Here is a 13,628-nt window from a genome sequence, read left to right as displayed (position 1 = left end):
TTTCTCCTAACAATAGGGCATTCATCTAAAAATAAAAGATAACCATGAGAATGCAGAAGTAAACTCACACAGCACCTTTTCTTGTTCACATTATATCTGAAGCTTTCCCCTTTAGCCACATTCAAATTTACAAGAAGCAAGCAATGAAAAAAAAATGCAGAGTCTAAGCACAAAAGGTTCGATGGGGTGTGAGGAGAGGAGGGGGGTCAAGAGAACAGGAAACCCAAGTTGACGGGAAACCCAAGTGACATTTGGGTTTAATGAATGACTTAAAACCCCAATATTACTCCTCAGGAAATGGGGAGAGGAAATTGAGAGATGTTTTGAGAGTATAAATGAGGGGTTCCATCAAGGTGAAGGCTGCAGATCTGCTTTTTACCTCCTGCGAAACTGAACTGAGAACTGGACCAAGAGGAAAGACACTCAGCTACAGCATGAAAACCTGCACAGCAATCGTGTTCCTGCTCCTGGCTGCCAGCGCCAAGCATGCCAGCTGCTTGCATGCTGAACCAAGCTGCGCTCACTTCTCTGAACTTCTGCCTGCACATCTCAGAGACTTGAGGATCAAGTTTGAGAAAATCAAAGATTATTTTGTAAGTAAGACATCAGGTAGTCTCTCCTCCTCCTTGCTATTTTTTTTTCTTTTTTGCAAAGTTCAGTGATTTGGATGATGGGGGGGAGATAGCTTCCTCTGGACAGAGGTGATTTAGTTGTGTGTTATGGGCTTGCAGGTGAGAGCAAGAGGAGCAGTTCAGTTTTGCTGCTTGCTGAGAGACAACATGCTAGGATTTTCTTCCTTGTTTTAATTACAGTGAACTCGAGAGCTTTCACAATGAATTTTAGTGCATCTTACTATCCAGACTTCCCCCTAAATGTTGCAGACCAACTTATTCATTGAACAAATAGGAAGGAAATACAGTCATCTTCAGGGCAATTAGGTACAGCCTCACTGAAGTCAATGCTAGATGAAAAGGGAAACCTTTTGCTACAGACTTTTTTTTAGAAGAAGAAATATCCAATTTACTACCAAAGCCTGAACAAAGTACTTTGTGACTAGAATTATTGTTGAATAACTAGCACTTGGTTTGGTGCCTGTAAAAGATCAAGGCTTTGCATTACACCTAAGGGAGCCTCAGGGTTGCTGAGAAAGCAGTCACGACACGATATTCATAGCATTTGTCACTGCAGAGATGTTTGGTCATATCTGTATTGCTAATTTTGCTATTGCCAGTAGCTTTTGGCAACAGATAAAATGATAATTCTCCAGAAAAAATCCCAGAGTAATGGTGTGGTTTGTATTTATTACCATATTAGCATGGAAGGTAGGATTTAAGACTTGGATTTAAAGCTTGCTGTAAATCTCTGAGTTAATCTTAGGAGTGAACATTTATAACCTCTTAGAAAACATTCTGCTAAGTGCCTTGGTCCCATGGGGTGATACCGCAGGTGGTGTCAGCTCCCCCCACTGTAGCTGCCCAGTCCTCTAGAGTTAATGGTGCAAGAGAGGCACTACAAGAAAAAATACCCTCTGGAGATGCATTTCCCTCTCCTGACTGTAGACTTACAGAGCTAATGGAGACAGTCAGGTTGAACTGTCTTGCCTGGGTAAGCGTGCAAACAGACGGGGCAGAGTGGATAACTCACTGCAAGTGGCTGTCACAATTCTGCCAGCTGTCCGGAAAGCAGAGTGTGATGTGGTTACAAGCAGCACTGTTATGTAAACACTGTCTGAGGCTGAAAGAAGTGTGCAGGGCTTGAAGTGGAGGGAGAAGCAGCCTACCATAAAGGCAATAAATCATACTAAAGGTTGTGATTTCATTATCTTGCTGTCTTTGGACCCCAGAATAGTTGCACCGCAACATTATGGGCCAAAGAATTGATGATTCCTGTACCTAGTATTAGTATATTACATACACAGATATGATTGAGTGCTTTTTTTCCTTTCCTTCACGGAGACCACAAATGCAGACAAGCAAAACAATCATTCAGTAAGGCAAAGACTTTGCTGACTGCCTGTCTAAGTAAAGCTTTTCTATTGCATGCTTCCACAGCAATCGAAAGATGATGAACTTAGCATCCAGCTGCTCGGCTCCGAATTACTGGATGAATTTAAGGTAAGGATTTTGCCATTTCCTGGAATATAATTCTCATCTAAGTCCATTATCCTTCTTCATCCTTTAAGAAGGGAACCAGACTGTAAACTGAGGCTACTGTCCCACAGCGACAGGTCTCGAGTCACAGTGTAATAAGTGGCTCTGTGGCCGGGCTGATGCCCACTTACCTCCGTGCTACAGCCACCAAAGAGCGGTGGTAACACGCGGTGGGAGCTGTGGACACGTATCTGCAGTGCTGAGCTCCTCGCCAGTGATTTTAAAAGCCCCTAGGTCTGCCTGGCTTTCCCGCCCTTTCGCGGCTGGCACTGACAGCGTCGGCCCCTCTCTCCCAGGGCACCTTCGGCTGCCAGGCCGTGTCGGAGGCCATGCGCTTCTACATGGAAGAAGTCCTGCCGAGCGCCGGGAGAGCCAGCGCGCCCCACCAGCAGAGCATCAGCGACCTGGGCAACACGCTGATGCACCTGAAGGCGATGATGAAGCGCTGTGTGAGTGGGGTCAGCAGGCAGAGGGGGGTCCGGGCCGGCGGAAGGGCAGGCAAACCAGGCACCCTGGGCTGAGCAGTGGGTCTCCATGCAGAGCGGAGAGCCAGCCCAGCCGGCTCTGTAAACATGCGGTCCCTCCTGGCCCTCGCTCCCCGGGGTTTATCAGTTAAACGGTGAAGATTTGGAGGCTGTGCCCAGGAGTACTATTTCTTTGGAAATTGCAGCCCTGTAAGAGCCCGGCTGGGAAAAGCAGTAAGAGGGAGGGCGGTTGCTCAGCCCTTACCTGGCAGCGGGAGCAGCGCTGCTCTGCACGGCCGCTGTGCCTCCTCCCGCGGCTGCCCGTGCGGCTGTCCCGAGCGCGGCGGCTGCCGGCGGGGTGACCCCCGCCACGCGAGGAGGAAGGGGAAGCGGGAGGCCAGCAGCCAGCGTGACGAGCGGTGGGAGGAGGAAGGCAGAGCGGCGGCCTCGGCTTGTGTCCCGGGAGAGCAGCTCGGCCGGACGCCGGGGCGGCAGCTGTCCCTGTCCCTGTCCCCAGCCGGGGAGCGCGGGCACCTGGAAGGAAAACGGCTCGATTAACATTGGTGCCTCTTCCCTTCACAGCACAGATTCCTCACGTGCGAGAAGAGGAGCAAAGCTCTAAAGCACATCAAGGAAACGTTTGATAAGGTAGGTCTCCGCTCGCACGGCTGCAGCTTCCCTTTGGAGGAACCCGCAACCCCAGGCAGGTCAGAGGATTTTACCACGGACTTCAAATCAGGACAGAGTCAGAACCCAAAAGTCCGAGGACTTTGATTATGCAAAAATACATAAACCATAATCTAGTAAGTGATGCCCAAAGCAGCAGCTTGTACGTTTAGGTGGATCGGTGGGGGAGAGAAAAGCTATGAGGTTTAGGTTCAGAGAAAGTAGAAAAGGATAAAGAAGGTAACTGAGCTCCTTCAGGTTTTCCCGGAATAATATCCGGTAAACTGCTTAAATTGTAGGCAGAGAATCACAACAAATACTGCACTTATCTACGTATAGACACAAAAGGATCGGTTATAAATTATTTCTAAAACTTGGTATATAATAATCTACAGTGTGATATATAATGCAGAAAAAGGAATACATTCACCCAAAATCCTAATTATTCACTATAAGTGGTTTTGCACTCACTTTATACTGATTTTCCACAAGTAATCCATTTGTGAAGATTTCAAAACAGAATCTTGCAGAAATCCATCTATGAACTAGTCATTGCAAGTAGTTGTGCTGAAGGACAGAAATGTATCATATGCCCAGTATCTCCAGATGAATCAGCTCAGACACCTATTTCGCAGAAAGATCAGTGACAAGCCATACGTTCCCATGTTCCCAGGGAGCTAATTGCACCATAGAGATAACAGCAGAATGAGTCCGTTTCTAGCCACTCTACATGACGCATATCGTTACGCTCATACTTGAACTAAAACTGTAACTTTGTAAAATTAATTAATTAATAATTCTTGGTGAATTGTAGAATTGTTATCTATTAGCCTAATTGTAGAATTATTAATGAATTAAAAATTATATATTAACTTTCCCCTGACAGATGAATGAAAATGGAATCTACAAGGCAATGGGAGAATTTGACATTTTCATCAACTACATTGAAGAATATTTGATGATGAAGGGAAGGAAGTGAAACCATCCACGGGTCTGCATCTTTCACACAAAATCTTGCTATCTTTCAGAAATATTAGGCTCTAAGAGCATATGAGAGACTAAGTTATCTTATGGCTCAGGTCAAAAAATACAGGTCAATAACAACTTATAGTTTAATACTGTATTTAAAATAGTTATTATTTTGTGAAAATAGTTTAATATTTATTACCTCTAATACCTCAGTGTTTATGTTTACAAATTTTTCTGAAGAAAAGGGTGATGAGCTTTTAAACTGTTATTTATTGTTCAATATTTTTATGCTGTTTATGATTGTGCTATTTTATTCATAGCGCCAAAACACCCAAAGCTGCACCCTTTTGGGGAGCAGATAATGAGCCAAATTTATCCTGAGTGCAGCTTCACTGAGCAAGGTCAGTCTGAGCAGGAGCCCTCCCAGCTTTGAGTTCAGCAAAGTTTATTTTTAAACACCTGTGTACATATGCTTCGCTGAATGCGTACTCTCCTCCTGAGTCTATCCACCTCTCTAATTATGCGGCCAAATTTTTCCCTGCATAACTTTGCCAGTGTGTCTGGTTCTGCAACTGGAATTAGGCACTTAAACATTCAGAATTACCCCATGGCCTTACACTGAGCAAAACAATCATGAAAGAAGAAGGCCATTTTGTCGTCTTTGTGTGGAAAGGAGTGTGAAGGAGGAGGGTCTGCAATGCAGTGAGCAACATGGGATAATGCCACAGAAACATCCTGTATTATTGTCTTCATCCTGTATTAGTCCAGATTATAGAAAAAATAGTAATAGGAATTAAATATTTGGTTCTAATAGAACTTGCGGTTAAATGTTGCTAATCATTGACTTTCAGAGCTGCTGAGTTCTGACACTCTGCACCTTTGAAAATTATTTGTAATATTTTCCAGTCTTTGACTGGGTTTTATTCACTGTTTGGTTCTTTGCTTCTGGGTTGTGTTTTTTTTTCTAGAAGACATTTAATTAACCACCATTTTAAGGTGGCTTTGGTAATTTGCATTCAAATTCATAAAGGTGACATTATTTTTGTTTCGTTTTACTTCTAATTTTATGAACTAGGAGTTGCAGCAGGCAAATGCTGCATGGGAAGGGTTGCAACCTTTCCAGGGCAGCTTTCGTTGCCCAGAGCAGGTTCAGACACCCCGAGAGCCACTTGTTTGGGAGGTCCCCTTCCTCCTTGTCCCTGGACTTCTGTGCGTCCCCATGAGCGTCACAGGATGCTGAGCAAGAGGACAACGTTATAACCCATAGGCATTTGCTTCTAATATTTAGAAGCACTAGGGCAACAATATCATGAAACTGTCAGCTTGTCATTTGCTTTACTATAATTTTTAAGCCACCACTGAAGAAAGGCTATTGATAAATCATTTATTCTATTTTCACGTTTACTGCATTAGAAGGGTGTTCCTGCTGACAGCATGCCTAAAACTGGAACTAGTGATTGAAGAGCCATGCCTGGCCCAAAGCAGGAATGCTCTTCTGTAGGTCACTCCTCCCACTGAAGCCAAACAAGTGGCTCAAGGGCCGTGTTTGAACCAAATACTGTAAAATTTAAATCAAGCTTCTTACCGGTATACGTTAAGGTCATGTTGAGCTGGGCTCTATATTCCTTTCTCCGCCAAACACTTCGACGCGAGTACTATGGGAGAAGTGAGAGTAGTCCGGGAGCTGCAGCAAGAGCCATCAGCACCAACAGAGCCGGGCGTCCGGAGGGAGCGCAGCTCTCGGAGTGCAATGCTGTTGTGGCACCATGCACCACCTAAGATTCCTGTTGTTGTGGGGACTTTTGTATGTTTGTGTGAAAAGAAATCTTCTGTTTTTGCTAATAAAGATCTCAGAATAAATAAAGCCTCTGTCCTGCTCTTTCCAGTTATTAACATAGTTGTAAATAAGCTCCAACATATAGATACTGCGTGCAGGAGTTAGGGACATGGAGCACCATGGTGACCTGCTGCTCCTGCTCTGGCGCTCCTCGTTCGGTACCCGAGCAGCACGACGAAGCGCTGCCCAGGCGTCGGGCCGCTCTGGCAATTCCAGTTCGCTTGAGAGGGGGGAACAGGTCGCGTAGGTAGAGTTTACATGCCTGAATGCCACTGATTATCACTGGTGCTTTAGTATCTCTGTGCCTCTGTTCCCCTGATGTATAAAGGAGACCACGGCTTCCTCTGTCAACTGAGCTGTTTTTAACTTACCTTTGTCCACGGCCAGGTCAAGGCCTTGATCCTACACATACCAGATAGTAGCTAGGTACTAGACTAATATGAATTGATAACAATTGCTTGTTTTTCCCCAGGTTTGGTGTTATTCATCTATGCATATGGAACTGTACATGTGGCAGCTGAATATGTAATAAAAAGGAGCATCGTGCATGCATGAAGTTATGGCTCTGTTACTAACAAACTCCAAATTCAACCAACGTAACCATTTCCAAACTTCACCTCACATCCACCGCCAAAGGGTGGTTACTCACGGACACCCACCTGGCCACGTTTGTTTCAATTCTGAGCATCTTTCATTTTCACTGAGCTCAGGCCTTCACTTGCAAGTCCACAAGACTCCGTGTGTTTATTGGTAGCTGGGGTTTCTTTCCTCGCTGCATCAGAAACAAGAATATTTTCAGTTAATAAGACAATTTCTAAGTCTGTGTGTGTCCAGACCTCAATATAGTACAGGTCATGGGGAAGATTTAGCCCAACAGATTATTGGTATTCCTAATAAAACCTGCATTTTTGAGCACTCCTCTGTGCCTTCGACCTCCTCCAGCATCATCCCACGCCACGCCGGCTCGCACGCTGCCCTCTGATCGCCTCCACGGTTACTCTCAGCCCCCGTTAGACGCTTTGCCTCTATTAGGAACGAGGAGATGGCTCTGGCGAACAGAGCGCTGCTTTGCTGCTAGGGACCCGGATTCGCAGACCGGCGGTGCAGCGGGCTCGAGGAGCGCTCTGAGCCGTGCTGACCCGCGGGGCCGCGTCCCCGGGCAGCGAGAGGCAGCGGGTGGCCCCGGGCCGCGCCAGCCGCCCTGCAGCAGGACACGGCCACGCTGGCCACGGGAAGGCAAAGGCAACCCCGAAGCCAGTGGCTCGCTCGGGGAGCCGGTGAGGACACACACCTCGGACAGCCCGGCTGCCTGGTGTCTGCGGGAGCAGAAACAAGCCAGCGTCAGCAGTTCATGGCAGGAGCCCAAGGACTCTCGTGAGCGTGAGCTGAACGCTGTGTTCTGTCCCTGCATGGAGGAAAAGGGTAGCGTCAGCTCAGCTGTGGTGAGTTTTTCAGTAAAACTCAGTCACCCTGGTTAAAGTAACCACAGGAAGGAAGCAGATGGGATGCCTCTTGCTGTACGGAGAACGAAGGTTTCCAGTTACCTGATGTAATAGGAGTCATTTGATTCAGAAAAAAAAGGAGGAAAAGCAAGTCAGCAAGTCTGGAAAGGCTGGCGGCTCGCTGCCAGGGCGGAGGGGCTCGGCCCCAGCGAGGGGCCGGGCAAGGCAGGCTGCCCGGCAAGGCAGCTACGCTCTGCCCCGTCTCCTCCCGATTGCAAACCGGAGGGACTGAGGAAGGGGCCTGCAAGGCTCCCAGCCAAGGACAGCACTTAGCTCGATGGAGAGATAACCGAGAGCCTCAGAGCAAGAGTATTAGATGCACGATCTCTGTGCAAACTGCAAGCATGCAAAAACGCCTGTGACTTCTGTCACCAAAACACAGGGGTGTTTGCATCATGACACAGATCTGGTACACAAAAGCCCAACGGCACACTTCCAACTAAATACATACACCATCTCCAAGAAGCTTTAGGTAGGGTGTTCCAGAAATTCCAGAAAAGCCATCCAGGCAACCAAAGGCAGGACCTGTCGTAGAGCAATGTCATTTCCAGGGAAGGAGCAATCACTATGTTTCATTTCTGGCCATGTCCTCAAGCAGGCTTTTTCGCATTCTCGGGCCAGCTACATCCGCAATTAGTCCTCCCTGCCAGGCTGCACTGCTTAAAGAAAGGGGGAAAAAAGAAAGAATAAAAGAAAAAAGAAAAAGAAAGAAAGAAAAGGGCAGCCTGCAAAACTGAGACACACAAAGCCCCATTACAAGTCATCTACATGACTCATGACACCTACATCAAACCAGAATCACAGCACTAGCATCTTCTAGCCTCTCCCGCTGCATCTCACCCAATCTGACCTCGATCAGAAACCTGCTGCATGCGTTGGATGGGGGCTGCAGCCCTGCCGTGCCCCCCATGTATGGGTCCCACATATGGAAAAGCCTTCCTGGGCCCCAGTGCCAACTAACATGCACCAAGATATCAGTGTTTGGAAGGAGGAAAATTTAAAAAGTCTTCTACAAGGTACTGTGATTGCAATGTCAGCTCTGCGCATGCTGCCAAAGCTGCTTTGAAGCTACAGCAGTGAAACAAGATCAGGCTGACCAAAGAGGCTGGAGCAGGGGCTGGGAGGCTGGAGACCAGGGCTTGCTTCTGCTTCTGCTGCAGGGCCTGCCTCCGAGTCTGGGCAAGCCACAGGATGAGTCTCTGTTTCACAGCTTCCCCTCTGCAAAACGAAACGTGACAGTGCTCCCCCACACTCCTCTTTTGCACAAACAGTCCAAAAACGTTCAAACTATTCTATAAGACTCCAAGATCTTGGAGGACAGGCTGAATCTGTCCTTACAGTGCTTAAGCAAACTGGACTGTGGTTCTGGGCATAGCTGTAATTCACACACCACACGTGATGGACAGCAATGCCTCTCACAAATGGGACCACAAGCATGTTGTGAACAGCGGCTCTCAGAGCTCACTTCAGTGTTTCTCTTGCCTCTAAATGCTCAGAGCTCCCTGAAGGCAGAGCACAGCCTTTGCTCGCAATCATCTAAAAGCAGGTTCCCCAGAAAAGGAAAGTGGCTCTTTGGGGCTGCATTAACAGAGTGCTCAAAAGTGCTCAGGGCAAAGCAGACAGAAACACGAAAGCAATGTTCTCAAGCAGGTCAAAACTAGACTCTTCTTACAGCCCAGAGACGCATTCGGAGAAGGCCTTCCTCCCCACGCCAGTCCCTTCCAGGCAAGGGCTCGCCACGCTCAGCCCAGCACCGACTGAATTCACCAGAGTGAGCATCTCCCGCATCTTCCTCCTCGCATTCCTGTTTTATCCCGTCACTGTTATTTCTCGGTGCATAAAATAAAAGCTTGGGACAGGGTCATGGACCATCTCCACATATCCGTGCTGGGCTAGTATATCTGCTTCTAGTGCAACCCCCAAAAGCTGCTGCAACCAGGTTGCTGAATAGCAACATCTCTGTGCATTATCCCACATCACTTAGTGCTGATGTAGTTCCTTCCAGTCTCGAGGTAAGTCTGTATGTTACAGTTACAGCACAGGACTGTCACACACAACAGAGACGGTGGTTTTGTTTTTTATTCCACATAAGCAAATGGTTTCCTGGCTGGGTATTGTCTTCCTGATAGCTAACCCGAGTGCCTGAGCCACTTCCCAACACAGAGCCCTGCTGTCTGGGAGCTGCACCCTGAGTCACCCGCTGAGCTTTGCCTGCTGTTGCTTACCTAAACAAACTCAAAATTCTCACCCAGCCAAACGCTGCTTATCTCGACTGCACAATGGGAGTGCTGCAAAGATTTTGGTCTAGTACAGGTTGTATGTGGTTAAACCACCTTTCTGGTTAAAAAAAAAAAAAAGTTTAAATATTAAGCACTAGAGGAAAAGAACTGGAGATCTGATCTAAGTACAGAGGAGGAAGTCTAGAGGACCTTCAGCTTCCAAGGGTGCCTCTCTTGAAGACAACCTGATGTGCAAGCCATAGGATCATCCATCAGGCCAGAAAATAAACCTAGCAGGAGTGGCTTGGGTGGCCAACGCTACACAGAAAACCCGTTTCTGACTCCCGCCATGACTCAGGGGTCAATCCAACTAGTGGTGCTTCCTTTAGACATTACTGCCAAGAGTAATCTCCTAACTGTTATTTTTCTCTTAAAAAGAAAAAAATCCAATCAGTGTTTATTCGTCATAAGTTCAGTCTGCGGTTAAATCTGCGTGCTTCCTACAGCTTGGTGCACGGCACCGAGCAGACGGCAGACTCTGTGGCACAGGTCCAGCGGACAGGGACAACCCGTTGGGGCCAGCAAAGTCCAAACTTGCACAACTGTGCAGTCACTGTGGGCCGGAGGTTTCATGGCGAAACCCGAGGCTGAGCTGCTGCGGGTGAATCATTGCCAGGGCGCTGCAGGTTAGCGAGGGGCCAGCCCAGCACCATGGGCTGCCTGCAGCCTTCTCCTCTGCTATTCACAAGGTGTTTGCAAGGTACCGCAGTAAAGGCCGTCACTCAGTTCTTCCACCATTTTCCTCAGAGAAATGTGGGTGAGGGCATAAGACTTCAGGCTCTCAGCAAAACATGACACCCACTCCAAAAAGGGAGTGTGCATGCAGGGTTTGCACAGATAAGAAGCTAGTGGTTTCACAGGTGCTTTGGTTAATCACTGCAGCCTGTGTGAGCGCACACGGACAAAACCCGTGAGGACTTCAAAGGCACGTGAGCATTGGGCTATTCCTCTGCATATGCGCAAGTTTCACTTCGTCAAGGAAGAAACGTGCCCAGACAGGCAATACATCAAAGAAATCTGCTAGCTGCAAGGACAGTTTCTTCTGCTTTTTCTTTTTTCTCTTCAGAAACTTTCCTGAAAGCCATAAGCAGCACCGTGCTGAACAGTGTGTTCTTGCTGAATCAAGAAAGCTATTCAACTTCTTAGTTGATCAACATGGGAAAGGCAGCTGAGCTAGATCTCAAGGGGTCACAACTGGAAGCATCTGCTGAAGCGGCTGCAGAGGGGACCACAACATGGCAGGCAGAAACGTCTCTTGTAGACTAGGCACACGGAACAAAACACCATTTACCTCCTCCATGCAAGAGGATAAAAAAAATCCTTCTTTTGGCTGAAATATTAATATATTCTTCAGGAGCGTTTGGCTCTTTCCCCTTCGATTTTTTTCCTAGACTTTGAGTTATTCCTCACCTACACTCTCTTACAATAACAGCCCCAGGGGATTTTGCTCTTCCCCCATCTCAAGCTGAGGTGAGTTCAAGCAACGCTGCTTCAGTCCTTGGGCCGGGAAGGGTCTCACCAGCTCCAGGGACAAACGCAGAGCAATTCCAGGATATTGGATTTCACAGTTTTCTTCCTCTCTTTTGGGGCGCAGATGCCTACAAGGGAGATGACCACCTTCTTGGGGACCCTCTAACTTGCTGGGACAGCACGAAGAGGCCAGCGGAGGATCAGGGACAAGATTTCTAGCAGTGTGAGAGCGCTTAAGGAGAGTTAAATCAAAACAAACTATTTTCAAGTATTTTTAAATTGTAAATTCTTTCAGAATTGTATCGATTTTAATTGCGGTTATGGTTAACACCTGCTACCGAATTTTCTTTCACTGCTGGCACCACCCACTCCCAAGCAGCTAAAGCTTCTCTGTGTCCTAGTTTTTAACATCACGTGACTGAAATACAGGGCCTTGTCACAAAAGAGGTCAAGTATAACACAGCAAAGAGAGCAAAACGCTGTCGTTCAGCACCTGCGCTGCCAGGGCAGAGATGGAGGAAGCGGGCTCGGCGCCGCGCTCCGGCTCCACAGGCCGCCACCGCCCTGCTTCACCGCGAGGGTCTGACTGACACCGGGGCTGCAGCGAGGGGGACCGCTAAAGCGGGCAGCACTGCCGCCACCATGCTCGTCACCCGGCAGGCCTGGTGGCTTGGTCAAGGCGGCAGAGCTTGTCTCGGTGTCCCAGAGCCGCCGCCTCGGGGAGCTGCTCGTTCGGTGCCCCAGTGCCTTGGGGACCCGCCATCTTGGGGACCCGCCATCTTGGGGACCCGCCGACCTGGCACCCCAGGGATCCGGCGCCTCGGGGATCTGGCCAGTCCGGCACCTCAGGGACCCAACACCTTGGGGACCCAGCACCTCCCGGACCCACCGACCTGGCGCCCAGGGAGCTGCCAGCCTGGCATCTGAGGAGCCGGCGCCTCAGGGACCTGCTGCCCCGGCGCCCGCGGGCCGCACACGAGAGCGAGAGGTGTCCCGGCCTCAACCCCGCCTTCACCGCGAGGCCCCGCTTTCGATACTTCACCACATGAAATCTAAGCCCGACGCCTATTCATCTGTGCTCTGGCGTTACCCGTAAAATGAGGGAGCAGCAGCTCGCGCTGTCTCATAGCGAGAGGCTCGCACGGGCGGACGTGCCCGCGGCGGTGCGGGGCTGCCGGGCGGCTCGTGACGCACGCGGGCCCCGGGGGCTGCCGACCACAGCACTCTTGGCCCCTCTCTCAAAATTACCAGGGCTGTTTTCACTACCTGTCTCGGCGCCGGCACACGGGGCAGCGCAATCGCTCGCGCGGGTTGCAGACGAAGCTCCTCAGCTGGGTCTGCCGCTTCCAAGGAGCAAGGCCCCGCGGGGGACGGGGCGGACATGGGCTGGCCCGCAGCTCGGCACGGCCTGCCTCCCCTCCTGGCCACCGGCCGCTCCGCACGGATACATCTTGTATGGCGACAAGCCGAGCTCCTCTGGGAAGTCCAACAGCTTCCCAGGGGTTGCGTCATTGCCGCAGGCTTTGGCCGTCAGGTTTCTATAGGCTTTAAAGTTCAAGGGAAAGTTATGGGAAAGTCAAGGATTTCACCAACTGCCCTGACATAAACGTTTCTTCTCTCCTATAATCTCCGCAGCGTATTTTGTCCAAGCCCATTTCTGAACTCTACATGCCAAGCTCAACTATTGCCAACAGCACAAGAAGACATGAGACAAACGTAAAAACCAAAGAAACTTACAAATAAACAAACGAACCGACTATCCATGAGGCCCCACACCTGGCCATTTCCCTTCCGCTTCGCCATTTTGACCGCTTACCGCTACCGCTTCAACGTTACAGCGCGGAGCCTCAGAAGCCATCTCCAGTGATGGCTACCGCAGAGGTAAAGCTCCTTTTCCAGGTCTAGGAGCAGGACAGAAATGGGAAAACTGAGAAAAGCAGCCCCATAGCTCTGCTCTGCACTCGCTGCATCAGATAGTCCCAACCCCTGAGCTACAAACACAGGTCAGTGGAGGTGGGCGTCTCGACCAGGAGCCCAGAGTTAGTGGCAGGGGTTCAGCCCTGGTGCGCAGCACAGAAGGGGCCATTGCACAAGCCCTGCTGCTGCCTCAGAAACTGTTCAGAGCTGGAAGGGAATTACAAACAAAACTCTCTGATAAAAGGGGCTACCGTGTAGGCAAAGCAAAGCAATTCCTCCAGTCGCACCTGCAGCTCGTGAGGTGAGGCTGCACGGGGCTGCGGAGACATTGGGAGTCTGGCTGATTCTCAGAAAGCTGATCCGTTTCGGTGAAG

At 49.2% G+C, this 13,628-nt stretch overlaps 1 protein-coding gene across 1 annotated transcript; it reads left to right on the top strand.

Moving 5' to 3' along the window:
• Positions 1–434: 434 nt before the first annotated feature.
• On the top strand, positions 435–5,924 carry IL10 (interleukin 10). Its single transcript, XM_026111670.2, has 5 exons — positions 435–593; positions 2,052–2,114; positions 2,447–2,599; positions 3,197–3,262; positions 4,167–5,924. The coding sequence occupies exons 1-5, from the start codon at positions 435–437 to the stop codon at positions 4,257–4,259; spliced, it is 534 nt and encodes a 177-aa protein (XP_025967455.2). The 3' UTR covers positions 4,260–5,924.
• Positions 5,925–13,628: the final 7,704 nt, after the last annotated feature.

Source organism: Dromaius novaehollandiae, chromosome 27 (assembly GCF_036370855.1).
Source record: "Dromaius novaehollandiae isolate bDroNov1 chromosome 27, bDroNov1.hap1, whole genome shotgun sequence".
In the NCBI taxonomy this organism is placed as follows: Eukaryota; Metazoa; Chordata; class Aves; order Casuariiformes; family Dromaiidae; genus Dromaius; species Dromaius novaehollandiae.
The sequence above is the reverse complement of the archived record's forward strand: the minus strand, read 5'-3'. Positions and strand labels throughout refer to the sequence as shown.

What these genes read in the sequence shown, in the direction of transcription:
- IL10 (XM_026111670.2), top strand. Translation starts at nt 435, where the DNA reads ATGAAAACCTGCACAGCAATCGTGTTCCTGCTCCTGGCTGCCAGCGCC. An exon ending in AATTACTGGATGAATTTAAG is followed by an intron (nt 2,115 to 2,446) that starts GTAAGGATTTTG and finishes CCTCTCTCCCAG; the next exon opens with GGCACCTTCGGCTGCCAGGC. An exon ending in TCAAGGAAACGTTTGATAAG is followed by an intron (nt 3,263 to 4,166) that starts GTAGGTCTCCGC and finishes TTCCCCTGACAG; the next exon opens with ATGAATGAAAATGGAATCTA.